The following is a 26,286-nucleotide window of genomic DNA, read 5'->3' as shown; positions in this document are numbered from 1 at the left end:
CATGCCCTAAAAGCCCGCTCAGCGGAGCACAGAAAACAAAGGTGTCGTTCACATGAGTGTGCTGCCTCTTGTGATGCAACGGCTTGTGTTGCTTGGCGAGTCACGAGAGAAATCAGGCAGCACTAGAGGAAAGTTGTGCTGTGTGTGTGTGTGTGTGTGTGTGTGTGTGTGTGTGTGTGTGTGTGTGTGTGCGCGTGTGTGTGCGTGCGTGACAGTCTGGCGAGCATGGCGGGTCATAGCATCACATCTTACCATCGTTTATCACAGCCGTCCACACCTGACTCTTCTTTTTCCCAGCATGCCGTTCGTGGGCCTGGCACTGCTGGTCTCGGAACGTGGGCAGGCCCTTGGCACATGGGGGGCCCTCACACACTTCATGCTCCACACTGACCCCGGGGCAGTGCCTGCCGCCATGGCCGGGCCTGCACCAACAACACACACAGCGTTCCAGCACTAAAACACTACAAGTACAGCATCGCTGTGCTATCAGTTCTTAACAGTCACACGGGATTACATGGTTAAGTAGTTCAAAAACAGGGTGACCTGTTCTAAAACAGGGTGAATAAGTGAACACCCATTAAAACAAGAGAACTGTGCATGCCTTGATTTCTAAGGAGTCCCTTTGTTTATCAAACAGCAGAAGCATCCGGCATTTTGTGAACGTTCATCTCATTCATGTGTTTGTTCTCCTGAACCAAAACAACAAAAAACAGAAACCAAGGAAGCTTGATCTGCTGTTGTAAATCAAGCCATCTTGTAATGAATATCACCAATCAGATACATTTAACTGAATTCCACAGTAAAATCACAACAAAGCCAGATACCAGTTACATTACAACTGCAACAACAAACACTAATCAAAGAACAAAGAAAGTCCCGTGTTTTGAATGAAGGTTTCCGGTTGCTATCCACAGACGTCGGCTCTAGGAGCAGCTCAGGGAACTAAATCCTTAGGGTTACAGTTCCTGGTGCGTGTCCATGGTAGTGACAGAACGCTAAACTGCACGTTTGTGGGGTGTTCAGACATTTGCTTAGCTTAAAGCGAACCCTGGTTTGATCACACTGTTAGTGCTGTTTACTAAGACATTTAACTTGTAAAAAATATCACCAGAGATATCACCAAACCCCACAAGAGCATTTTATCCAGTGTTAAGCATTGCTTTGAAAGTTCGGTTGGTATTTTTGTAATTATTGTCGCAAAATAAAAAAGTGTCCATTCGGGGCATGACCACATTCTTCAGACTGTGATGTTTGCTCTGCTGTTCTGAATTATCTCTTTACCTTTTTTGTCAAAGGCTACGCCACGTTTTACAATAAGTTGGACGATAAAAAATGGCTAATAGCCTAGCCACAGAACCATTCACTCGGGATGGCTTACTGTGGTAGGGATTTGGTGATTGGTTCTAAACAAACGGAGGTCTCTTGCCTTCTCTCATCAGCAACATTAGGTATTTGAATATATCCTGCGTTGTTCTGCACACATAAATTAGAGCACTAAAACCAGTTATATCCAGCGCATGTAGCTGTTTAGCTAAGTAATTCTGACAAGAAACCATTGCAGCCACAAATACCTCGTGGCCCCGAATTTCAGCCCAACACTTGTTGAAAAAGAAAAGAAAATGGAGTTCAGATCACTGTGGAATAGCCTGACACAGCTTTAGTAACTGCTTGGCTCTAGACTGGAAAAGGGGCTGTAATGATATATTTTCGCTAGTGCTCAGAAATCACAATAATAGTAAAAATAGTAATAATAACAATACACTTTATTTATGACATGCTTGTATAACCAAAGTCGCTTACAGAGAAAGTAAAATGTAGCCTTTTCTGCTGGAGAGGGTTGTGGGATTGAATATTTTATTTAAGGCCGAGTCCAGCACAATGGGCTGGAAGCAGAAACCCTGAAGCGGGCTGGAAGCAGAAACCCTGAAGCCAAACTGAAGTACCAGGTTTGGCCCACATTGTAATGGGGGCTAATGTGATTGAAACAGCTCTGAGGTCATCCTGTAAATGAAGCTTTTGTGCTCCTATTTATTGGAGACAATTACATGGACATGTGGATATGTGGCGTGATCTGGGTGGCTATTCTTGGTACCCACCATTCCCTGGGGCAATGGAGTGTGACGAGAAGAAATGACCTCTGTTTAAAAGCTCATAACTCAGTGACTTAGCTGTTGAGGAGCACGCAGGAGAGGGTGAGCTTCCAAGCCAGTGCACCATTATGGAACAGGCTCACAACCACACACCAGTTCCTAACGCGCAGTTCTGCAAACAGCAGCTGTGTCAAGACCTGGGTTAAACCCCGACTTTTCCTGAACCTCTTCCACTGTTGCCATGAACTTCTCTCCCCCTGTCTCCTCTCTTTTCTTCTCCTCAATTCTCCTCCTCACCTCTCCTCCCTCAGTCTTTTACATTTTTTCCTTCTTGCTCCAAACACCGAATCACCTCATTGTTCTTTTTTCCTTTGTTGCTAAACCTGGGATGCAGACATGGGAACTCTTTCTCTTTTCTTTCTTGCTGTCTCCCTCCACCACTCAGGGCAGCTGTGAGCACCCCACACTGACAGTCCAGCATCCGAGTCAAATCAGTGTGTGAAAGAACGCTCAGCTTGTGAACAACCCCCCCCCCCCCCCCCCCCCCCCATCCTACTCATGGCAAAATACAACCAAAACAAACCTGAATCACTGAAGCACCTCCACTCACAGCAGCTAGTCTCGCACTGGCCAAGGACAACAAGCAGATTTTCTATATCAACTTAGAATTTATTATCCTCTGAGTTTCTGCAGCAAACACACACATGCACATGCATGCACAGGCATGTGTATGTACACACACACACACACACACACACACACACACACACACACACACACACACACACACACACACACACACATTCCAGGAGGCTGTTTGCCATCGTCATTCGCCTCTCGGCAGAGTGGCAAGAAAAATGAATTTCTGCCAGAGCTCAAATAAATCCATCACGCTGAGTGCGCTGTGACTGGGACGGGCTGGCAGTCCACAGAGAGCCGTGGTGCCTTCGGTGGGCTGAGATGCCCTGCAGCGTGGGAGATTTAGGATGCCTTCAGAGAAGATGCAGGAATCCTAAAAAATGACATTATTCATAACGTGGCAGGGGAGCAGTTCTGCAACATGGAGGGAGCTCGTCAACATCAGTGAAATAGACATGGTTGTAGTGGGTAATATCAGTGTGTGTGTGTGTGTGTGTGTGTGTGTGTGTGTGTGTGTGTGTGTGTGTGTGCGTGTGTGTGGGTATGTGCGCGTGTGAGTGTGTGTGTATGCACATGTGTGTGTCTGCACATGTCTGTGAGTGAGTGTATGCGTGTGCACACACACGTTGTGTGTGTGTGTGTGTGCGTGTGTGTGTGTGTGGGTATGTGCGCGTGTGAGTGTGTGTGTATGCACATGTGTGTGTCTGCACATGTCTGTGAGTGAGTGTATGCGTGTGCACACACACGTGTGTGTGTGTGTGTGTGCGTGTGAGCAGGCTTACGGAGGGTTGTCACACTTCCTCTGTCTGAAGCGCGCCCCGGTGCCACAGGTGCGGCTGCACATGCTCCACTGGCCCCACGGGCTCCAGTCCCCGTCAATGTGCTGTGGGATGGGAGTCTTACTGACACAGTCACCGGCCCTGCACCACTACACACACACACACACACACACGCACACGTTAATAAACAGGGACACTATAATATCACCGTCATCAAAAGTCCAGGGAATATTAGTATATTAAAGGATTCCTTTACTCTTAATTTTTATATTAAAAGATTACTTTATTCTTAACTTGTATTTTAAAAGATTACTTTATTCTTAACTTGTATATTAAAGCATTACTTTATTCTTACTTGCATATTATAGGATTCCTTTACTCTTGTATATTAAAGCATACCTTTACTCTTTACTTGTATAGTAAAGGATTCCTTTAATCTTAACTTATATATTAAAGGATTCCTTTACTCTTGTAAACTTGTAAAAGTACTCCCATGAGGAAAAGAAGTAGAAAAGACTTAGAAATTCTAAATTAGAAGCACCTGTTTGAGGTTGTTAGCTGCATAAAGACACCTGTCCACCCCACACAATCAGTAAGACTCCAACTACTAACATGGCTAATAGCAAAGAGCTGTACAAAGACATCAGAGACGAAATTGTAGACCTCCACAAGGCTGTAAAGGGCAATGGGGCAATTGTCAAGCAGCTTGGTGAAAAAACATCCACTGTTGGAGCAATTATTAGAAAATGGTAGAAGCTCTACGCAGGATCTAACCTCGTGGTGTAGCAATGATGCTAAGAAAGGTGAGGAAGCAGCCCAGAACTACACGGGAGGAGCTGGTCAATGACCTGAAGAGGGCTGGCACCACTGTTTCCAAGGTTACTGTGGTTAATACACTAAGACGTCATAGTTTAAAGTCATGCATGGCATGGAAGGCTCCCCTGCTTAAATCAGTACATGTCCAGGCCCGTCTTAATGACCATGACCGTTTGGATGATCCAGAGGAGTCATGGGAGAAAGTTCTGTGGTCAGATGAGACCAAAATAGAACTTCTTGGTCTTAATTCCACTCGCCGTGTTTGGAGGACAAAGAATAATCAGTACCATCCCAAAAACACCGTCCCTACTGTGAAGCATGGGGGTGGAAGCATCATGTTTTGGGGGTGTTTTTCTGCACTTGGGACAGGACAACTGCACTGTATTAAGGACAGGATGACCGGGGCCATGTATTGTGAGATTTTGGGGAACAACCTCCTTCCCTCAGTTAGAGCATTGAAGATGGGTCGTGGCTGGGTCTTTCAACATGACAATGACCCAAAGCACACAGCCAGGATAACCAAGGAGTAGCTCCGTAAGAAGCATATCAAGGTTCTGGAGCGGCCTAGCCAGTCTCCAGACCTAAACCCTATAGAAAATCTTTGGAGGGAGCTCAAACTCCGTGTTTCTCAGCGACAGCTCAGAAACTTGATCTGTGTGGAGGAATGGGCCAACATCCCTGCTGCAGTGTGTGCAAACCTGGTGAAAAACTACAGGAAACGTTTGATCGCTGTAATTGCAAACAAACTGTACCACTGTACCAAATATTAACATTGATTTTCACAGGTGTTCAAATACTTATTTCCAGCAGCAACACACAAATAAATGTCTCTTACAGTGGACATGCAGCTAAGATGAAAAATTCAGACCCCTCCATGATTTCTAAGTGGGAGAACTTGCAAAGGGTGTTCAAATACTTCTTTTCCTCACTGTACTTTACTCTTAACTTGTATATTAAAGTATTACTTTACTCTTAACTTGTATATTAAAGTATTACTTTACTCTTAACTTGTATATTAAAGGATTCATTTACTCTTGTATATTAAAAGGATTATTTATTAGTATATAATGAATACATTAGGAGGTAGATATATTATGATCTTATTTCAGTGATGATGTATGGCCTCTATTGAATGTCATTCACAGTTTCACCAAACTGAACATGCATTAATGTAATAATAATTAATTATTAATGTGTGTCTTAAGCAGCATGTGTGAAAGTGCAGAACTTGCGTGTGCAAATGCCGTGAGTTTGACCGTAACGGGAATCAGCCAGGCCGGTTGGCTACCTTGTCTGCACCGCACTCTGTTCCGTCCAGAGGCGGGTCCAGTTTGGTCTTACAGGACGTGTCCCCTTCAACCAGACACCACAGGCCTGCACACATCAGGTGCTGAAATGACATAGCATTAGCTTAGCATTAGCTTAGCATCACCTCGATCGCGGAACTGTGCGGAGTGCGCGGGTGAGAGAGTGAGAGAGGCAGTGGCCTGCTGCCAGGGGGCATCACCCTGTCTCCATGGTTATGCCTCAAGATCTAACCCTTACATGCAGCCTACCACAGCCTCCTGTGTGTTGACTAGACGTCTCCGGGTTAGTATGATTAGACCATGTCTACCCTGACAGGAGAGACGAGGCAAGAGGAAGTGACAGGACACTTCCTGAGTGCGCACTTAAATCTGCGGGACACAACAGGGGCTCTGGGGGGGGGGGGGGGGGGGGGGGTGTTGTACTCAGCAATTTCTCATGAGCACTGGCCTGGGCTGAGATTGTGAACTGTGTGACCCGCCCCGATGCGCTCCATCCGAGACCAGCCTGCGTCAGACCATCTAGATCTCACTCAGGTCTCACTCGCTTGTCTCCAGCTTCTCCCTCTGCACTCGAGGAGCACAAACAGGAGAGTGAAAGCTATATAACCCTCAGTCAAATACGGGTGTGTTTCAGCTTACAGCTGCAGGGTAAAATGCTCTAAAAAAAACAGACTTTAGCCTTGCGGGGATGAATTAGGTAGGAGTCAAACCTAGCTTGTCACCACCTGCCATCTGCGCGAATGTATTGGCGGTCACTATGGTAACCCAAAATCCATGCGGGAAATCATTAAGGATAAGGCTTCGTGTGAGGAGCCACAGTGCGAAGAAGGAAAAAAAAAGTGTAAAATGCTTAAGGCAGTTTGAAGAATGGTCTAATTTCCAGTTTGGAACCAGAGCAATGTCTTGTGCAAGAAGGCCTTGTAAAGACCATTACCATACTGCTTTACTGTGACAACCGCAAAGAACCTTCTCCTGTTCGCAGATGATGAGAGAACTTTGCAGAGAACTCAGGCCTTCCATCTGCACGCAGCATCTGGTGTAGAAGCCAGGGTGGGGACAGAGAAATCTGAGCTGTCTAATTTGCCATGCGCAGTCAGATGAACCGTCCAAATTGCACACAAGTAGGACCGTTTCTTTTTTCTGAAATCCCCCTCGCTGTTCTCTTGCACAGACGGCTGTGTGAAGGGCCTCGCCGTCACTGGGCAGAGAGACGGGATTGCTTACAAATGGGAAATTGGCCGTAGTTGAAGTGCACGATTTTTGGCAAGGTCGCGTCCCCGCATTGGGTTTTCCAAGCGTGATAAAGCGAGCTACGATGAAATCTGGGGGAAAGACGTGGCTTTAGGATTTGTGTTTGCAAATCCCAGGGGCGTGCTGGGTAATCGTTCAAGGAGCACAAGTTCAGATCGTGGGGTGCGCTCACCTCCATGTCGGTGCAGAAGGTAGCGTTGGAGCCGAACAGGATCTGGCACTGCTCGTCGGCGCTGTAGTGCATGCCGGGCAGCTTGGCGGGCAGACGCAGCCGGTAGCGGCTCCGCGGGTCCGTGTGCAGCAGGCAGGCGCTCGCCTTCGACCTGATGAGCAGCAGGGGGCGACAGAGAGCACGACAGGGCCGTGACGTGCATGCTCTCGCCAGAGGCCTTTCAGAATCTTACTCATGGGTACCGAGCCGCAGCGACCAAACAATACGCACACCTACACACACACACACACACACACACACACACACACACACACACACACACACACACACACACCTACACACACACCTACACACTTACTTTTATTTTCCATTTGCCCACCTTAGTGTTTGCTCCTGCAAACTCACAGAAAATATTTGCATGCGGTGAGAGAAAGAACACCTATTCCGAGCCTACGCCCCTGGACGCATTGAAATTCAGGCCCTTACAGCCAAACCGTGCAGCGCTTTCTTCCCGACGCCATCAGACTCCTCAACTCCCAGAGACTAACAACAAGTATTTAACAAGTACAGTATTTAACAACGCCATGTTGGTAAATTGCTGTTGCTGGCTGTTACCTCATGGCCTACTGGATGTTATAAGTACCTGTACACCCTCGCCACCTCCACCCACTCTGTCATGCACTGGTTGGTGTTGCCATGTGTGTCGTCTTTGGTCCTGTATTTCATATTTATTTAGTTCACTTTTATTTATTTGTTCACATATTTATTTTTGTTCTTTTGTGTTGCACCATGGCCCTGAAGGAACGTTATTGTGTTTCATTGTAAAAAAAAAAGTCTTGACAATTGAAAAGCAGGATGGTGCGACGGAGACTTCTCCTCTGCGGCTCCCCTGCTGCGAGAAGCTCATGAGACGACGGGATACGTTTGGAGACGTAGCCGACACGGATCCGCACGAACTCGCTGGAGGATCCCAAGAACGCTTGCCGTCTGCTGCTCGGCAACAGCGGCCTCGGCAACAGCGGCCTCCTTCCACGCTACCTCCAACTGCCACAGGTAAATTTGTATTGCTGTGCGTGAAAGAGCGTTTGGCTGCTGGATACGGTGCGAGTGCTTTGAGGCTGTGGGTAAGGAGCTGGTTCTTCACCTCAGAGAATGCCTGACTACAGGCAACAGCGGATTTGATGCTCGGAGCATAAAGAATGTGCAGCGGTTGAGGTGCGATGGAAGAGGCTTAAAGGAAAATAACAGTAATATCGAGTGAAACAAGCCACTGACACCTACTGGACTGCAAACGCGGTGAGATTCCTAGACGCCTATTTCTATAAACTAAGAAAAATCCGATTCTGGTTATTTAATATTCAGGTCAATAGCGTCTGACTTTCCACATTAGTACTAAAACAGACTGGATCTGTTCTTCCTGGCATATTAACACCCTTCATGCCAAGAGATCCAGAGATAATAAAGGCGTCTTTGAAAGTGCCACAGAGTGAAGGAATTCGGGTGGGTTGTGTGTGTGTGTGTGTGTGTGTGGGAGAGGGGGGGGGGGGGGTGTTTGTGTCTGTGGTGGGGGGCGTTTGTGTGTGTGTGTGTGGGGGGGGGTGTTTATGTGTGTGTGTGTGTGTGTGTGTGTGTGTGTGTGTGTGTGTGTGTGTGTGTGTGTGTGTGTGTGTGTGTGTGTGTGTGTGGAGTGAGGCTGTCTCGCACACGGGAAGCCTATAATGTGTGTGTGTATGTGTGTGTGTGTGTGAGATTCTCATGTGCTGCAACCATGCAGGTTTGATATCCTAAGGAGTCTACACACTTCCAGAAGAAGTGTCATCAAGTGTAATTGATCTTGTGACAAATAATCTGATAAAAAGATGGCGTAGTTGCAGAGATGCCTGACATCCTGTCTCTTCTAACATGACAAAGTTCTAATTACTGCTATGGATTCCACTGATATGTCTTGTTTTGGCAAGTACTGTAAAAAATGCATCATAGTCTGAAGACTACCTCAGGGGTTAGAGAAGCGCTTCGGTGTCTCTACGGCTTTGGCACTAGGGGGCTTCTGGGAATTAGCACCAGGGCAAGAACATTAGTCGTGGGTGCAGGAGACCGGGGAGCAGGAGTCAGATCTTTTATCGAAAGGTTTGTCATTGGTTCAATCGTTCTTTTGTAGGATATAATCTAGCATCTGATTATCTGATGAGTGTGTGGTTTACATCAATCACCAGGTGATTTCCCCTCGCACTTAAATGCTGTGATCAGACGTCACTGTAAATGTCAGCATCAAATATGCCATTATCACAATCAGAATCAAATGACAGTTCAGTTAAGTGATCGACATACAGCACTAAAACTAACATGTAAATCACTAAGCTATTTTGACCCCTGTCAGTGAAGCAGACGGACAATCGTTTCTCACCTGAGGAAGTTCTCCAGGTCATCGCGGCTACAGGTGGACCAGGAGAGGTCGCTAGGGTTACGACCTTTGACCCACTCTCCTGACATAATATGGGAGTGGCCGGTGCAAGTGGTGTGGTCATCATCATGACTCATGCCCATGCTGTAAAGGAGAGAGAGCTTTACAGCATAATACACACACACTACTAACACACACTCACACACACACACACACACACACACACACACACACACACACACACACACACACACACACACACACACACACTACTGCAGTTCCATACCACATACACATTCCCACGGCACTGTAAACACTTCTTTTAAGATATGGAGGCGCCTGAGGTTTCCCAACACTTCATGCTGACATCTCTCTGACAAGTATTATGGTATGTAAGTGCTCCAAACATTGTTTGTGACACTCCTACAAAATGCAAGCACTGTTTTCCCAAAGCAATGGTGGAAGGCCCAACCACACATAGATCGAGCGACAGCTGTATTCCTCTCAAGGCCTGACCTACATTTCTCAAATTAAAAACAACAAGTGAAAGAAAAAACAAATACACACCCCCCCACACCCCCCCCCCCCCCCCCCCACACCCCCCAAGCAGCAGTGCAGAAACACGGGGGCTGATAAAGCTTGTGGCACGGTGGTTTCCGAGGCTCATCTCCTGCGCCGAAATAAATGCACTAAAAGCCGAGTCAGTGCCAGCTCGGGAGAGCTTAGAAACATCACGCTGGAGCACGACGTGCGAAGAAAAGAGCACTAAAACGGACGAGATTTCACCGTCCCTCCCTTTTCAAACAGCGCCGCATCCAAGCGATTATTCCGGTAATGTGCGAGATCGTCTTCAGCTGTCTGCTTGGAGTCGGAGATTGAAGGATTGATGCAGAAGATTCCCCACACGAGGACGTGTAGTGTGTACGTGGACCCAGACGTAGCAGGCCTGTAGACATACACACGCACTGCACTGCCAAAACTAATAACACGGCCCACCAGTAGCAGAATGTCTTCAACCGGCGAACGCAAAGCAATGTGGACCGCTGCAGTGATGACCCAGGATTAAATAAACAAGACAACAGGGAAGCTAAATCAGTCCTGTAAATAACAAATACATCGAGATGCAGACCTTTCAGAGGTCATAAGATGAATTTTCACTTAATACTCTGACGACAAGTGTCGGCTTGCAATTGTAAAATAATGAATGTGGTTCCTGCAACTCGGTGTTCCTTTCTACCGAAGGTGTCATTCTCCACCACGAAAGCTCTGCCACAAATACTCTCGAAATCTTTCATGTGGAGCTCTAATGATTTTCATATGAGGTGAGCATATATAGCAAATATTAGTCCTGTATCCGAGACAAACATCAGCTCATTAAAGAAGGTGTGCCCGGTTCCAACCAATGTTGCTCTCACCGCTACGTTTTTGACTAACGATCACATTATAAAGACAAAACAAATCACCGCGGGCAGACTGAAACATGCGGCCAGTCTCACACACACGGGCGAATGAAACTGCTGAAGGAGTCCTTTCCACATGCAGGGATAAATGCTTTAGCTTTTAATTGGTTTCTCAGCATGGTTCACGTCCATATCTGACCCTTTTCTTACATAAGGCAGTGGTGATACATTAGGCTTTATGATCTTCATAATTACACATTTACTTCAGCAGCCATTCCAAACAAATGATCGTTTAATGGATCAAAAAACTTGCTGGTGCAAGACTAACGGCTGTGTAATGAAACGTAAGTCAGTAGAGTAATCAAACGTTCTCCCTGGTTAAAGAGAAAAGCCAGATAACATTTTACCGTAACCGGCAGCCACTAAGAGACTCGGACCATCAGACAGTGGTCAGACAATGAGTTCTGCCAGACTCATCTGAGACAATAAAGCCTTTTCAAGCCCGGAGGTTCAGATGTCTTAGACACCAAGACATATGCCAAAGAGAAGGGCCCCTAAACACACATTTGAGCATATAAATGTCAAGTCGACAAATACAGCCCGGCAGCTCTAATCCAGGTGCAGCCCTACAGCGCCATCCTTACAACAAGCCAAATTACAGCGTTTATTCTTTGCAAACAAAGGTCCACTCACACCTCCAACGTTCTCACTTTAATAGGTGTTTTACGGAGTAAGCACAAAGGAGGCTTGTGTGTGTATGCGTGTGTGTGTGTTTGCGAACACGTGTGTGACATCGGCTGTGCAACTGTACCCGTCATCTCGGCACCGGTCAGTCACGCTGCTTGCCAGCTCATTACTGCTGGCCTTTAAGACTTTGCCAGGCCAGCGCCGCCCTAGTGGGCACCACTGAAGCACGCACACTGAGAAATCTTCACACCGCCTGCACTAATGCTAATACAACTTGGCTATATTGGTGAGTCTGATTTTGGCTGGCCAACGCAAGCCTAACAAACAAAACGCTCTTAGGCCTTGGAGGATAATTAGATGTTGCTGTGAATAAAAAGCTAATTACCCACTTTCAGATTGGGTCAGAACAGGCATTAAGATCATTTATACAATCTAAATGCGGCGTAGAGGTGAAATTAACTACGGGCCTTTCCTTTGAGCACTTTGCAATTGAAATCAACGTAACAAACATGAACAGTGAGAAGAGTAAATCATGTTTTAAGGCAACGCTTCACCCAAAAATGCCAGCAATGCAGGAGGTCCGGTAGGGAGCTGTGGCATGACTGGGCCTGCACAACGCTACCGGGCACACTCTACCCACAACGTTAGTGTTTCTCGGCTACATAGCTCCTTCCACTCACCTAAAGACGTCGGACTTTATGTCCCGAGGGTGGAATCACAAGTGTGCCACGTCGGCGGCGTGCATATGCAACCGTGGTTTAGTGTTCCCCCGTGAAATGCACAAGTGCACAAGGAAAGCGTGCAGCATGCAGTGTCTGCGGCGAACGCGGCCCGGACTCACTTGTGTCCCAACTCGTGGGCGATGGTGAAGGCCAGGTTCAGTCCGTTGTCCTCCGCCAGCACACACTTCCTCTTGGCGCTGCAGGTGCCACCCAGGTAGGCGATTCCTGTATGGAAAACCACATCCGGGCAGGGGAGGGTGGAGGGGTGGAGGGGGTGGAGATCAGTGGGTGTAGACGCAAGGCCACCAGCTGTGCATGGGCCCGCGGTCCTTCCAAATTGAGAAGCCACTCTTGGCTCTCACTCTTCTGGCCACACGTTTTTCCGAGTCTGCTTTTTGTCCCCAGAAAGTCATGTGCCCAACACTGACTGCACGAAACGAACTAGCGGCAAAGCCTCTTCACCCTCTTGGCCTGCCCGGCTCTCTCGGGGTCTCCTCAGGAGCGCCAAGCTCCCATGGCCTCCTCATTCCTGGGAGGGTTACAATATTGACCCCATTTCTCTGCCAATTAAACTGGGATGATTCACCACCCTGAATAACAGCAGTGGCGAAGAGAGGGTACGCGGGCTAGCTTCCCCACAGAGCACAGCGTTGACGAGCTTCGCCACCAAGAACCTGCAGGACCCGTCAGCAATGCTGCTCTGGGTGTGATTTAATGGGCAATATATTATGTGAAGTGATGGCAGATGAAGATGATACAATGGTCTGTGTGTGGGCTGGTTTGCGGTTTCCCACCTGAACTGAGCTGAGGTTCAGGCCAAGTATGTCATCCAGTTCAATAGAGGAGCATTGTACTGTAAAACAATACAAGGCTGGCAAAAGAACTTCATGCACTACAAAACTTTGGAAGTTTTCCAAAGTTCAGAAGGTTAAAACAGATATTCAACAATTATCATTAATTCACCAGTGATATGTTGGTTTGTTTTACTTATCAGTTTAAACCATAGTTGAAACCATAGTGATAATAATGTACTATAACATGCTAAGGTTAATGCTAATTCTGTAATACTGGCATGACCATTTCATGGCCTGGCGATCTGAAACCGACTGAAGGAGAGTGATAGGATGTTAACGAAAACTTCACGAGGAGGAATTATGCTAACATATCTAGAATCAAGATCAATATGTTGACATCTCAGAACACACCTTTGACAAAAGATTATATAATCTGCCGTTGAAACGGGGCACCTCAGCAGGAACTCATCGGTTCAAAACCCCATCGATCAGTGTCAGCCAACAAAAACGATATCTTAAGGCTGTCAAATCAGTCACTATTGCCTTTCTGGAGGTCTGTTCAGATGCCTGGTTTTTGTCTATTGCTGGACACTACCCAGAAAGCCTTGCTTAGTCCCAGACTTCCATAAATTAAATCAGTGACAAGAGAATTAAATCAAAGCCAGATGGATTTGTTGAAAAAGCACAGATTTCAGTGATTTCATTTGGGATTACTGCGAACACACACGAATTTTTGGAGCCTCCATCCATGACTGACATGAACCTATTAGGACCTGATTGTGCATGGATGAATATGACTTCATATCAAAAAGCAATGCTTATTTTCAGCCTTTTTTAAAAGTGTTGTATAAGAATATGGGCATGCTGAGCTCACGAGCAATAAAAACGATTCACGACTACAGCGCGTTTATCACGCTATTACTTAATCTTCATTAGCAACACAGATGAAATGAGCATTCAGGAACAATTCTTCTGTCTTCTCATTCAATTGACCAGATCTGCCGTCTGAAGTTTAACCTAATCCCCATCCTCTAGGAATCGCTTTTTCTTCAGAGCTCTGAAGAATTACCTGCTTTTAAAACTTTTATTTATGTTACTGTTACACACCAGTGCCTCTATATAGCCAACCAGGAAAGTTCTGGGCCTGAACATGGAGGCTCCCACCCATGTGAGACTGTAGTTAATGGTGGTTTGCCTTCATAAAGAAAGGCTGCCACATATGCTATCACTTTTACTGCTGGGAATAAATCATTTCAAAAAACGAGACACTGTCATCAGAACTGTATTCAAGTCAACCAGTCAAAGTCTCTCTAGTGACATGGCCAGAGACGTAGATCAATTTATTGTGGTTGACAATCTTTAACTTCTTTCTTTCTTTCTGCATCCAACATCTAACGTGCATGCGCACGCACAAACACACACACACACACACACACACACACACACACACACGGGCACACGCACATACACACACACACACACACACACACACACACACACACACACACACACACACACACACACACACACACACACACACACACACACACACACACAATAACACAAGCACATGTATTATTAAATCTTGGATAAAAATGTTCTACATTAAATAAATGCATTAAATGCTAAATGTTTAAATGATAACACTACCACATCTATTTTAACAGCATCATAAAAATAAACATACCATGAACATGCTACAAAAGGTAAGAAAAGTGGTTTAAAACATACTGAATTCAGCATTCATTCACTTTGCTTTTATTTCACATCCATTTAAAATCATGGCAGGCAGCAGGGCAGTGGTGTTTAAAACTTCGGCCTAGTCAATAAAAGCCTCTGGAACACGTCTCACACACTAGCACTGAATGCTGAATAATATGCTAGTATTGACACTAGGCACAATTCCCATATGTGAACAATCACAGGCTGAAGAGGATCTGGATTAAAATGGATTTACCTTATGCCATCTGTAAGCGCGTCCCTGTGGGGCATTTCCAATTAACAGAAACAAGGCCCCATGGTCCTTGGACGCAGCACAAAATGAGAACATATGACATCCTGGAAACCCCTCGTTCCTTGAGCCGATAACATGAGAACCGGCTGTTGCGAGGCGATGTTTCGGTTTAAGGGTTCGTATCTCAACCCGTCCCACCAAGAACACAGATCTCATCACCACTCACACGACGTTTGTAGTGGAAAAAACAAGCTTTCTCGAACAGTGCATGGAAACTGCAGGATGATTAGAAAACAGATGTTGTCCTAAATTTTTACACAGATTTTGCCCTTACTCCTCTGCAACTATACCCACCCTGCTTATCGAGCTTTGCGTTTACAGTACAATCTTAGAAGCGGTGCCCGCGTTTCTACGTTCTTACGTTTCTACGTTCTTTCATTTCTACGTTCTTTCATTTCGATGTTCTTACGTTTCTACGTTCTTACATTTCTACATTCTTATGTTCTTATGTTTCTATGTTCTTACGTTTCTACGTTCTTACATTGTGCTTGGATCCGTTACGTTTTGCCTGCATGTACATGTTGTTTTCTTACTCCTTGCTGTAAATTCATGATGAGGAATAAGAAAAGGAAATGCAAAGAGAAATTCACACAGGTCAAGAAGACATGTTGGTCTTAACGGCGGAGACGAACTGCATTGCACGCACGAACACACGCTTGTGAGCAGCCTGGTCCAGACAGCGCACGAGCAGCGCTGGGCTTCGACACCCCAATGACTTTCTTGAACCGCGAAGAGCAGTAACTAATCCGATCCGGCAGAATCAGGGCAGAAGGCTGTGGCTTCCGATGAAACCCGGGAGGTGATGAAGGTCGTTTGGGAGCAACGCTTTCACCTCAGCAGCATAGAAGCAGCTGTGATGTCCACTGGCGATGACTCCCACTGTCTGTTATGGTGATGGTCCAGCTCAGGGAAGCTGTGCGAGGAGGCTGCATGATCAAGTGTGTATTGAGCTGTTACAGCTGGTTCATTAAGCCCAAACAACTGGGTCATTGAGCCGTTACAACTGGGTCATCCTCACTACTGTCTCTGCTTTTGTCGTCATCTTCAGCACTCACTAAAGACTGTTCAGGTTCATGACAACAATTGGTACCAACACGAGGAACTGAATTCAGACGATGGCTAATCTCGATGGAGTTGGACTCCTCAACCAACAGCAATGCCCAACTGTTCCAAACTCTTCCAAACAGCATCATTAAACTTTTAGGATTCAGGATAAAGGCACAAGGTTTCAAATCACTGATACATAACAATATGAAGCTTTAAGCAATGTGCTAAAAACTTCCATCCCAACCGAAACCCAGTCAAATCTTTCCATTCTGTGCAAGCCCAAAAATTGGGATGAGAATCCGAGTTTAACTCATGACCACATCGCCATTATGATCTCATTTAACAATGGTTTTTAACCTCATGTTTTCAAAACAATTCATCACTCTAATCCCAAACTGCTGTTCCTTATTGCCAATTACATTTTCCTTCCAAATGCTGACATTTCAAAATATCATTTTCAATTATATTTCTACTCACTGCAATATGTTCCTAGAATATTAAAAACATATTGGTGAGTACTTAATATGACATGGCGAAAGGCGTTCTAGGTTTGTTTGCATCACATTAGCATCTTGATTTATGAAAACACAGAACGCTTATCAACAGCATCTGAGATTGGCCAGCATGTCTGTCGCATGCGGAAAAGTTAGCCTGCTGCATTAATATTGCTGAGGCCAATGTTGAGATAACCAGTTGCAGCTCTATATGTTCATGTGGCTAAAACATCAATTTTTCTGTATCCCACCAGGTAGCAGATCTTCACAACATCAGGGTCCTGGATTTGACTCTGAGGGAACACACACTATGTAATGCTGATAAATAATGTATATACACACCAAAAAATAACCTTTCATATAGCTGAGTGAGCTGTACTAGTAAGAATTCCCATCAACGTGTTTATTAATGGCCAGTAAATTTGTATATAGCAATGAATGATGATAATCTCCAATCGTTCTGTTATTTTGCACACAAATCATGATAAATTAGCTTGAAAGGAAGCACTTCTACACATGCTACATTATTCTCTACGGTTACATCACTCATCGCTTTCAAAAACAAAGCCTAAGACAAAGCTAACACACACACACACACACACACACACACACACACACACAAAGCTCCCTCACGTCATGGCTACGCACGCAAGCGTAGATTTTTCTAATGATTTATGCACGCCGAATGAGCCATTTTGAACTTGAAGGTGGCTTCTCGTCCAGCAGAGCGGTGGACGTTCACACGTAAAGGGCGGTGCTGGCTTCACCAGCTCAGCACTCGTGGAACACAGCAGGAGAGGTCGTCAGAATCCGACGGACGAGTGTAGTACACGACGCACACACTCGATATGTACGCACACTTGATATCTACGCACATGTGTAATGAAAGGACTAATACCTTCCAAAGCATCAGCAAGCGGCGTCTCCATCGGCTACCTGTCAGGACGGTTTCGTCCTCACCGCTTTCAGGTTGCTAGCGAACCAAAGAGAGGAAGAGCTGCTACACGCGGCTTTACCACGCCGGCCCCTGAGGGCGGCAGCAGACAGCGTGACGGCTAACATCCGGAGAAAACCAAACAGATCAATCTGTTATGAGGATGCTCGCTGTTTTCAAAAGGTGCTCCAAAGTTTGAAAAATACATCGGGCGCGGACCAGAGCATGACGACTTTCATTTTTCATGAAAACACAGAGGCCCATGACGCACGGAGCGGCTGACTGGGTGTTCACAAAAAAGAAATTGGGCTACGCTGTGCAGGCAGGGCCAAAGACGGCCCAAAGGGCTTTTCAGCGCGGGACCGCGGGAGGGCCACCCCCACACAAGCAATTCTCCGCACCGTACCGCAAAATCCTGCCACTCAGACAGCTGAAAATCAGCCAGCTGCTCCAGCATCCTGAAACAAGAGACGAAAATTCTCTTAGATGTCCAGAATCATTAAGGGTGTGAAAAATAACATCCATGGCACCTGCCGCATATACGGGGGGTAGGGCACTGCAGCAGTGTTTGCATAGTCAGGTTTTCCATTTCGGGTGCATTTGCAAGCAGCGGTGGCAGTCTCACTCTCTCGCAGCAGGTGCGTGAGATCACATACATCACTGCGCCTGGCTGAACTGATGTGACCTCTGTCACTGACACTGCAATGATTTACTTTTAGCACCTGACAGTAAATAGACGGCGCTAAAATTGATTAGACTGCTCGATGTTCAAAATTAAAAGGAATCATATTAATCATATGGGAAGAGGATCTATTAAAAGAGCAATTTTGTTTTCCCAGACATGGTTGCTAATTCTCGCTTAAAGGAGCATGTAGTGTGGTGTGTTGATGGGATGTGGTGTGTGCTGGGATGGTGTGTGTGGCATGTGCTGGGATGGTGTGTGTGGCCTGTGCTGGGATGGTGTGTGTTGTGTGTGCTGGGATGGTGTGTGTTGTGTGTGCTGGGATGGTGTGTGTGGTGTGGGCTGGGATGGTGTGTGTGGTGTGTGCTGGGATGGTGTGTGTGGTGTGGGCTGGGATGGTGTGTGTGGTGTGTGCTGGGATGGTGTGTGTGGTGTGGGCTGGGATGGTGTGTGTGGTGTGGGCTGGGATGGTGTGTGTGGTGTGTGCTGGGATGGTGTGTGTGGCGTGTGCTGGGATGGTGTGTGTGGTGTGTGCTGGGATGGTGTGTGTGGTGTGTGCTGGGATGGTGTGTGTGGCGTGTGCTGGGATGGTGTGTGTGGTGTGTGTTGGGATGGTGTGTGTGGCGTGTGCTGGGATGGTGTGTGTGGTGTGGGCTGGGATGGTGTGTGTGGTGTGTGTTGGGATAGTGTGTGTGGTGTGGGCTGGGTTGGTGTGTGTGGTGTGTGTTGGGTTGGTGTGTGTGGTGTGGGCTGGGATGGTGTGTGTGGCATGTGCTGGGATGGTGTGTGTGGTGTGGGTTGGGATGGTGTGTGTGGTGTGTGTTGGGATGGTGTGTGTGGTGTGGGCTGGGTTGGTGTGTGTGGTGTGTGTTGGGTTGGTGTGTGTGGTGTGGGCTGGGATGGTGTGTGTGATGTGAGCTGGGATGGTGTGTGTGGCGTGTGCTGGGATGGTGTGTGTGGTGTGTGTTGGGATGGTGTGTGTGGTGTGGGCTGGGATGGTGTGTGTGATGTGAGCTGGGATGGTGTGTGTGGCGTGTGCTGGGATGGTGTGTGTGGTGTGGGTTGGGATGGTGTGTGTGGTGTGTGTTGGGATGGTGTGTGTGGTGTGGGCTGGGTTGGTGTGTGTGGTGTGTGTTGGGTTGGTGTGTGTGGTGTGGGCTGGGATGGTGTGTGTGATGTGAGCTGGGATGGTGTGTGTGGCGTGTGCTGGGATGGTGTGTGTGGTGTGTGTTGGGATGGTGTGTGTGGTGTGTGCTGGGATGGTGTGTGTGGTGTGAGAGTGAGGAGCCGGCCCTGGAGGCACACACCTGTGGGACACAACCACGACCAGGTGATAGTGATTAGGTGATCAGGTGTTCAGTATTCTAGTGATTGGGAATGGGAGAGGCATAGTGTGTGTATGTGTATGTGTGTGTGTGTGCATGGTGTGTGTGTGTGTGTGTGCATGGTGTGTGTGTGTGTGTGTGTGTGTGTCCCTCTGGGTGGGTGCCAGGCGCACCATGACGTCACTTCCTGTGGGGAGTTTTAATGTCTGAGTTTTGCATGTTGCATGCATTTTGTTTTAAAATCATTTAGATCTTACCTGTCATTTAAAGGCATTTTATTTCTATTTAAATTATTTTTCCTTATCTGATTATTTCTTTGTTGTTGTTTCACCTGAGGCAGGAGCTTTTTTACTGAGATTTGAGTTATTCTGAGGGGAGTTGGGATATTCTGGGGGGATTTGGAGCCGCAAAGCATGCCATGTTTGCTTCAACAGTAAGCTCAGTTTGCCCTGTGGCATCAGAACTATAGTCTGAGTGCACCTATCTCTGTCTGATAACAGTCTACCCCACAGCCCTTACCCCATTTGAGCTGTATTCGGAGTGCACCTATCTCTGTCTGATAACAATCTACCCCAGAATCCTTACCCCATTTGAGCTGTAGTCTGAGTGCACCTATCTCTCTCTGTATTTCTTTCATTTTAAATTTAGTTAGAATTTAGCTTAGTTTATTATTATTTCACCTGGCACATCTCAGTCCGGGATATGCCTAAATCTGGAAAACATCTTTCACATAATGAATTACCACAACACTTATATGTGCAGGTGGTATTAATACAACAGTTGCCAAAAATGAGGTTGTGTCGGCTAAGAAATCCTGAGTCCCTCCAAACACGGAGGCTCATTCAATAATGTTTAGGCTAAGTTTATGGCCCGGGCGAACCACACGCAATGTTCCACGAAGCGCCCTACAGTCCTCGCAGAACAGGAAACGCGGTGGTAAACCTATCCAGCAGGAGAGCTTATAAAACCAGCACGGCACTTCATAGCAGCAGATGGCAAGGTCCGCTCGGTCCGGGATTACACAATGTACCTCTCCGTGCCTCATTTCACACGCAGGTAACACATGAGGTCAGAGCCAAAGTGGGCTTCGGACTTAGAGCTCAACTCTCAAATGTCAATCACCAAGTGGTCTAATGTAATTTGCTACTGAGGGGTGAATGGGAGACCCTTTGCTAGATGTTGCCAGGGCTCTTGCGGCCAGAAAAGTCTGGTTTGCACTGCATTTATTTCCAGGAGGTAACCCGGTCATCCCGTCACACCAGAAGCATGAGAGATTTCAGAGGTGCTGGCCTGGTCTGCAGCAGGACTCCACACCACCACTCCTGTGAAGCAGCTCTGGCTTCAGGTCTGATGAAGCGCATATTCATGAGACCCATCACACAAGTTGCTGAAAGCAAAAGTGGCTGATCTATATCAAATCCTTTCATCATTTGAGGTTCATTGTCCAAGTCCCTCCCCACAAGCCTGCGATCTAAAAATAATATGCACGCGCAACTTACACTGAACAAGAAATTTGTCGATCGGTGAATCGAGACCCGTCCAGGGTTTGTCATGCCAGTATCTGAGGCTGGTGGACTACAAATGACGCATTACTATAGGACCTTCTCGTTCACCCCTCCCTCCGTCTTTTACCCCTCCCTCCCTCACTCCCTCCCTCTCTCACTCTTTCACCCCCTCCCTCCCTCACTCATTCACCCCCTCCCTCACTCCTTCACCCCTCCTCCCTCACTCATTCACCCCCTCACTCCTTCACCTCACTCTCACTTCCCTCCCTCACTCCCTCACCCCTTCCCCTCCTCATCTTCACTCCCTCCCTCACTCCTTCACCCTCACCTCTCTTCACCCCCCTCCCCTCACTCTCCCAATCCTCACTCTCCTCACTCCATCCCTCACATCCCTCCCTCCCTCCTTCACCCCTCCCTCCCTCACTCATTCACCCCCTCCTCACCTCACTCCTCCTCACTCTCCACCATCCCTCAACTCCTTCACCCTCCCTCACTCCTTCACTCCCTCCCTCCACCTCACTCCCTCTCCCTCTCCCTCTCCCTCTCCTTCAACTGCAACATCTAGAACAACTTTTATTTACTTTTTTAGTTAGGCCATTACTGCACCAACTAACCTAAAATTCTGTTCAAGTCATCTGGAACGTTTCTTGTTTGTGTCCGTATGCTCTTTTAAGATTTAGAATTTCATTGTATGGTTCTAGATTCACTTTTTTTAAACTTTTTTTTATTCTCAAAAAAAAAAACTGAGTTTGTGAAGCTCACCACACTTAAACTTTATGTGAAATTGCATTATGTAACTTTAATAAGCCAAAGAAATATCATCATCCCCTCAAGTATTGCCACAGAATTAATCTAGTCCTACGTTTACAGGCCAGTTAATATTATGTTACATCTGACGTAGTTTGAATATATCACTTGTGGCACAGACCACAGCAAGACCACAGCTTTCAAAGACAAAAAAAACCCATTGACACGCTTCACCTTGGGGAAGGAGTCTATCATTCCTTTCTCAAACCACATCTCAAAAGGTTCCTTGTAAATAACTGAAAAAAGCCTCTCTCTGATCCTTGAGATCTAAAGGATAAGACCTCTGTGACTCCCTTACACCTCTGAAAGATCCTTCCTGCTAGTGTGAAAAGGGGAGATTCCTTTCCATCACTAACAGCATCTGCTGGATTAATGAGCACTAGATCTGGCAGATTAAAGGATGATTCCAGACTGTAAAAAATGCTTTTGAGGCACTAGCATTACGTGCCATTTAAAACCATAAATTCCATAACAAAGGGCATTAAACACAGCTGAATATTAGATGTTCCATTCATTTTCTTAGCTAGCTTGTAACAAATATTCTTTATGCAAAGAAAAGAACTGGACATTTTGTATTACTTTATAAATCGAAATAGTCCTCAAAAGCACAAAAAGCAGGCTTACTTGGCTTTTTAAGAGTGAAGTAAATTGTTGGCTTCAAAATGCATAAATCAAAGTTTGAAATGGATGCTCTCCAGTATTACATAATCTACATGGGAGGATTCCTAGGAGGTAACCTCATTTAAAAACCGCTATGTTTAGAACGATACAAATCACTCACAGAGAAAAATAAGAAGAAAGAAATGGCCAAAAATGATGTTGCCGAATACACCGAGATCTTTAAGGGTAATTAAGTAGAAGTATAGACTCCACTTAAGGGCACACTGGTGCTTTAGTTCCTACTGTGAAGAGACAGCATCAGACAGTGCAGCTTTCATCATTTCTTTTGAAACGATGAAGATAGAGCTCAGTGTCAGAGACTCTAAGGGGAGACCATGCTGATGTTCTTCCAGACAAGCTTGAATATGCTGAAGCATCTTCGTTCGGTCCCAGTGTACGAAGGTTCTCGTTATCCTACGGCTCCTCACGGCTGTAAGATCTGCTGTGCAAGGATTCAGCTTAAGAGCTGTGTGTGTTTCCAAGAGCACACGCCCAGCTAAGGGGAGGTGGGGCTGACGTGTATGAGCTCATCGTTCTGGTCCAGTTCCACAGTGGGGCCTTCGTGGAGATCCAGTGCTTCATCCGGGTCGGTGTCATTCACATGGAGACTCACCAGGCAAGGGCCAAGCTGTTATCCCAAGCTCTGTCCAGACTTTCCATTAGAGACGACCACATACAGAAAAATGTATGGCAGCATCCTAATCATTTGTAAGCATCTGAAGGTAACAACGAAGTGATTGGGGATATGAAGACAGACGTGGACATCGGTGGATTCATTTAACATGTCTAGACAGGGTGAAGTTGGCTGGCGGATACTACGATGGGGGATGGGGTCTATTTTTTGCATTTTTATGTCTGTCTTCCCTTTGGGAAAACAAGGCCACCCAGAAGGAGAATAGTACATAAAGACAAACCATTCCAAGAGTGCCATGTTTCATTGTCCGAATAAGAGCTATACTGTGCCCAAACTGGTTCCATCATGGCATAACAGTTAGGCTTCCCCCGTGCTTTCAGACTGCTGGAAATGTGCTTTCTCAGGGGGTTCAGTCCACTGTGTCTGTGGTAGGGACAAATACATGACAAGCTTTTACAGCCATGATTGACAAACGAGGTGTGGTGTTAAAATTCACACCTCTCAATCCACGCGGGGCGGCTTTGTTAAACGTGGCCGCCAGCGTGTGATTATTCATTTGCACTAAGCGCAGAAGACAGACCCCTTGCGGCACGCTGCTATTTTGCTCCGTGCGCACACCCTTGGTGGACGCTGTGTGTCAAGGGTCAAGTCACCTGCCCCTCTGGTTTCCATGGCAGCAACCTACAGGGTGGGAAGGGGTCTCAGAGTTCGACTATTTCCAAGCCCTGCCCCGTAAAGAGGTCAGAACCGGGCAGCTGTCGCTCGGTCCGAGTGCTTTTCTTCTGTCATGTGCGTAAGCGATGTCTGACGGTGCTGTTCCAATTGCCATGACACCTGGGTGGTGTCGGCACAGACTGTGGTGTGCAGTTTGGTCCAGGGCTAAAAAAATCATGTCCCTAAATTCTGTATGGTGTTTCTGGTGCTGATGGCTGCAAAGTTCAGTCCAATTTGAGTTGCATAATGTGATATGAATACTTAACAGTTTCACGGTGGGAAAAAGATGTATAGCTTTTGCAAAACAGAGCTAGTGCACAGTTTGTCTGATTAAATCAGAATGGATAACGTTAATTACTTTTCTTACAGTGTTGAGGCATGCTAGTGTATAACTAATGATAGTAGTGTATCAAAGTTCTGGCTGCTATGAAGATTAAAAAGCATCTGATTTATTTTCATGTCTACACACTCAGACAATCCTGGAATCACTGTCAGTTTAAAGGAAGACAAAAGGAGAGGGATAGAGATACAGAAATAGCATCGTTTGCTATTTCGAAAATTTTGACTTAGACGTCTGACAGCTTAATTGCCGTAATTTTGGCTCGTTTTTTGGATCTATTTTTTGGAAGGCTGCCCCCACATTCTGAAACCTTGTGAGTGCTGTATCATTATAGCTGTGAAACAGGAAGACTAAGTGTATACTGTGTATACCAAATAGGCTAACAAAGCCACGGGTTAGTTACTCACCAACAGTGTCACAGGGCTCATCTTTGTGGACACAGAAATCTGTCCTGAAATAAGGGAGGAATGAGAGAGAAAGCAAGAGAGAGAGCGAGAGGAGAAGGGAGAGAGAGTCAGAGTTAACAGGTATTTTAAACAGACTTCTTGAAAGCTAGGAATGTACTAGGTGATTTCAAGGTATGGTAGCTATGAGTCTGTGCAGGATGATCTCAACAATAAGCGTGAAAATAAAAACCATACTCCTCTTGTGATGTTTGGTTTAGCGAATGCTGTGTTTTTGTTAGGTCTTGAGTTTCAAAACACACACAAAAAAGATTGGAAATAAGAAAAAAGTCTGAAATCTATTTGCGCTCGTCTCCTCATTGAGTCCTCCTTGATTAAACTCCTGGACATGGACTATTGACAAGAACAGTCAATTAATTACATCTGGTATGAATCGCTCATATTTCCTTTCTAAGACTTTTATTTGCATGACTCCTAAAAAACAATCAAAACAATGGAAAGCGAAACGCAAACATTTGTTCCATGAAGGCCACAATGTCCTCTCGATAAGTAGACAAAACAATTATCCTGCATTCCTGTAAAACTTCACAACAGAAGAACCGACTTTTCCAGCCTCTTCTGTCAGCCGTGGGAGCCAATTGACCAGCGTCCATGCAAAACATTCAAAAGCACATTCTGGCATCCATGGTAACCCCATCTGACTCCCACCCCAAGGCATCATGGGGCATCCAACAGCACTGCTGCTGGCTTTTCAGAGCTTACTGGAGTAAAGGTGAATGTTAGTGACACGTCTCAAAGTTATAGCTGCTTGAAATACCGCCGAACCGCCGAGATATTGGGTATGACGCAGCAGACACTACAGGAGGTGCGGTTTTCTCACGACCCATGCCCTCGCTGACCCCGTCCTGGGGCTGATAACGGCAGCGTGTCGGCGTACTGGAGACAGGGCACAAACGGGACGGGACCGTGGCACACAAACACGACACGCGGGTGAAGCCTGGGTGCCTCAGAAAGAGATGCAGACACAGAAACAGAGAGAGAGAGAGAGAGAGAGAGAGAGAGAGAGAGAGTCAGAGAGAGAGTGTGAGTGCAAGTCATAGACAGGCACCTCCACTGGGACGTATGCCAAAACCCAGCTGAGGTCTGGATAGCATCCAACCTCACTTGTTAAGAAGGCCAACGGCCCCTCAGTCTCTCCCCATCCCACCATGTTCATCTGTTAAGCAACTTTCAAACAGATCCAAAGGCTGCATCACTTTGAGTTACAACATCAGTACCAGACAGCACATCCCCTCCTCCCTGACCAAAAGAAACAAACCTCACATCCAAGAAGAACCCCGAGAAGCCTCTGTTTACTTTGTCTGCAACACCAGGGCTGCACCCAGGACACGCCGGACTAACACACGGGCTTCCACCTTCCTCTCTCCTGCCCTGGTTACCAAAACACAGTTAATGGCTGGTCGCTGAAAGGTCGAAGTCGGTCGCAACGCTGGCGAATGCTCTGAGCAGTGGGCCCGGTGCCGCCGGCCGCTGTGACCCTGCTTGATCAGGCAGCACAGGACCAGGTCCACATGTACTGCTTCCCCTCCTAATTCTGCTTGGCAGGGTCATACTGGAGCAAAGCAGCAGCTTGCAAGCCTGTAATTTGACTCAACCAGGACCTTATTT

At 46.5% G+C, this 26,286-nt stretch overlaps 1 protein-coding gene across 3 annotated transcripts in view; it reads right to left on the bottom strand.

Moving 5' to 3' along the window:
- adamts17 (ADAM metallopeptidase with thrombospondin type 1 motif, 17) overlaps positions 1–26,286 on the bottom strand; it is an 83,334-nt gene that overhangs the window by 37,116 nt on the left and 19,932 nt on the right. For all 3 annotated transcript variants that reach the window (XR_013134252.1, XM_077023005.1, XM_077023006.1), the window contains exons 7-13: positions 24,622–24,665; positions 12,384–12,489; positions 9,459–9,599; positions 7,055–7,205; positions 5,613–5,714; positions 3,512–3,657; positions 253–422 (exon numbers count right to left, since the gene is read on the bottom strand). Coding sequence is in view for 2 of the 3 variants with exons in the window: in XM_077023005.1 (XP_076879120.1) it covers positions 253–422; positions 3,512–3,657; positions 5,613–5,714; positions 7,055–7,205; positions 9,459–9,599; positions 12,384–12,489; positions 24,622–24,665 (860 nt within the window). In the remaining variant the exon portion in view is untranslated. The remainder of the gene's footprint in view (positions 1–252; positions 423–3,511; positions 3,658–5,612; positions 5,715–7,054; positions 7,206–9,458; positions 9,600–12,383; positions 12,490–24,621; positions 24,666–26,286) is intronic.

Source organism: Brachyhypopomus gauderio, chromosome 12 (assembly GCF_052324685.1).
Source record: "Brachyhypopomus gauderio isolate BG-103 chromosome 12, BGAUD_0.2, whole genome shotgun sequence".
NCBI classification, from domain to species: domain Eukaryota; kingdom Metazoa; phylum Chordata; class Actinopteri; order Gymnotiformes; family Hypopomidae; genus Brachyhypopomus; species Brachyhypopomus gauderio.
The sequence above is the reverse complement of the archived record's forward strand: the minus strand, read 5'-3'. Positions and strand labels throughout refer to the sequence as shown.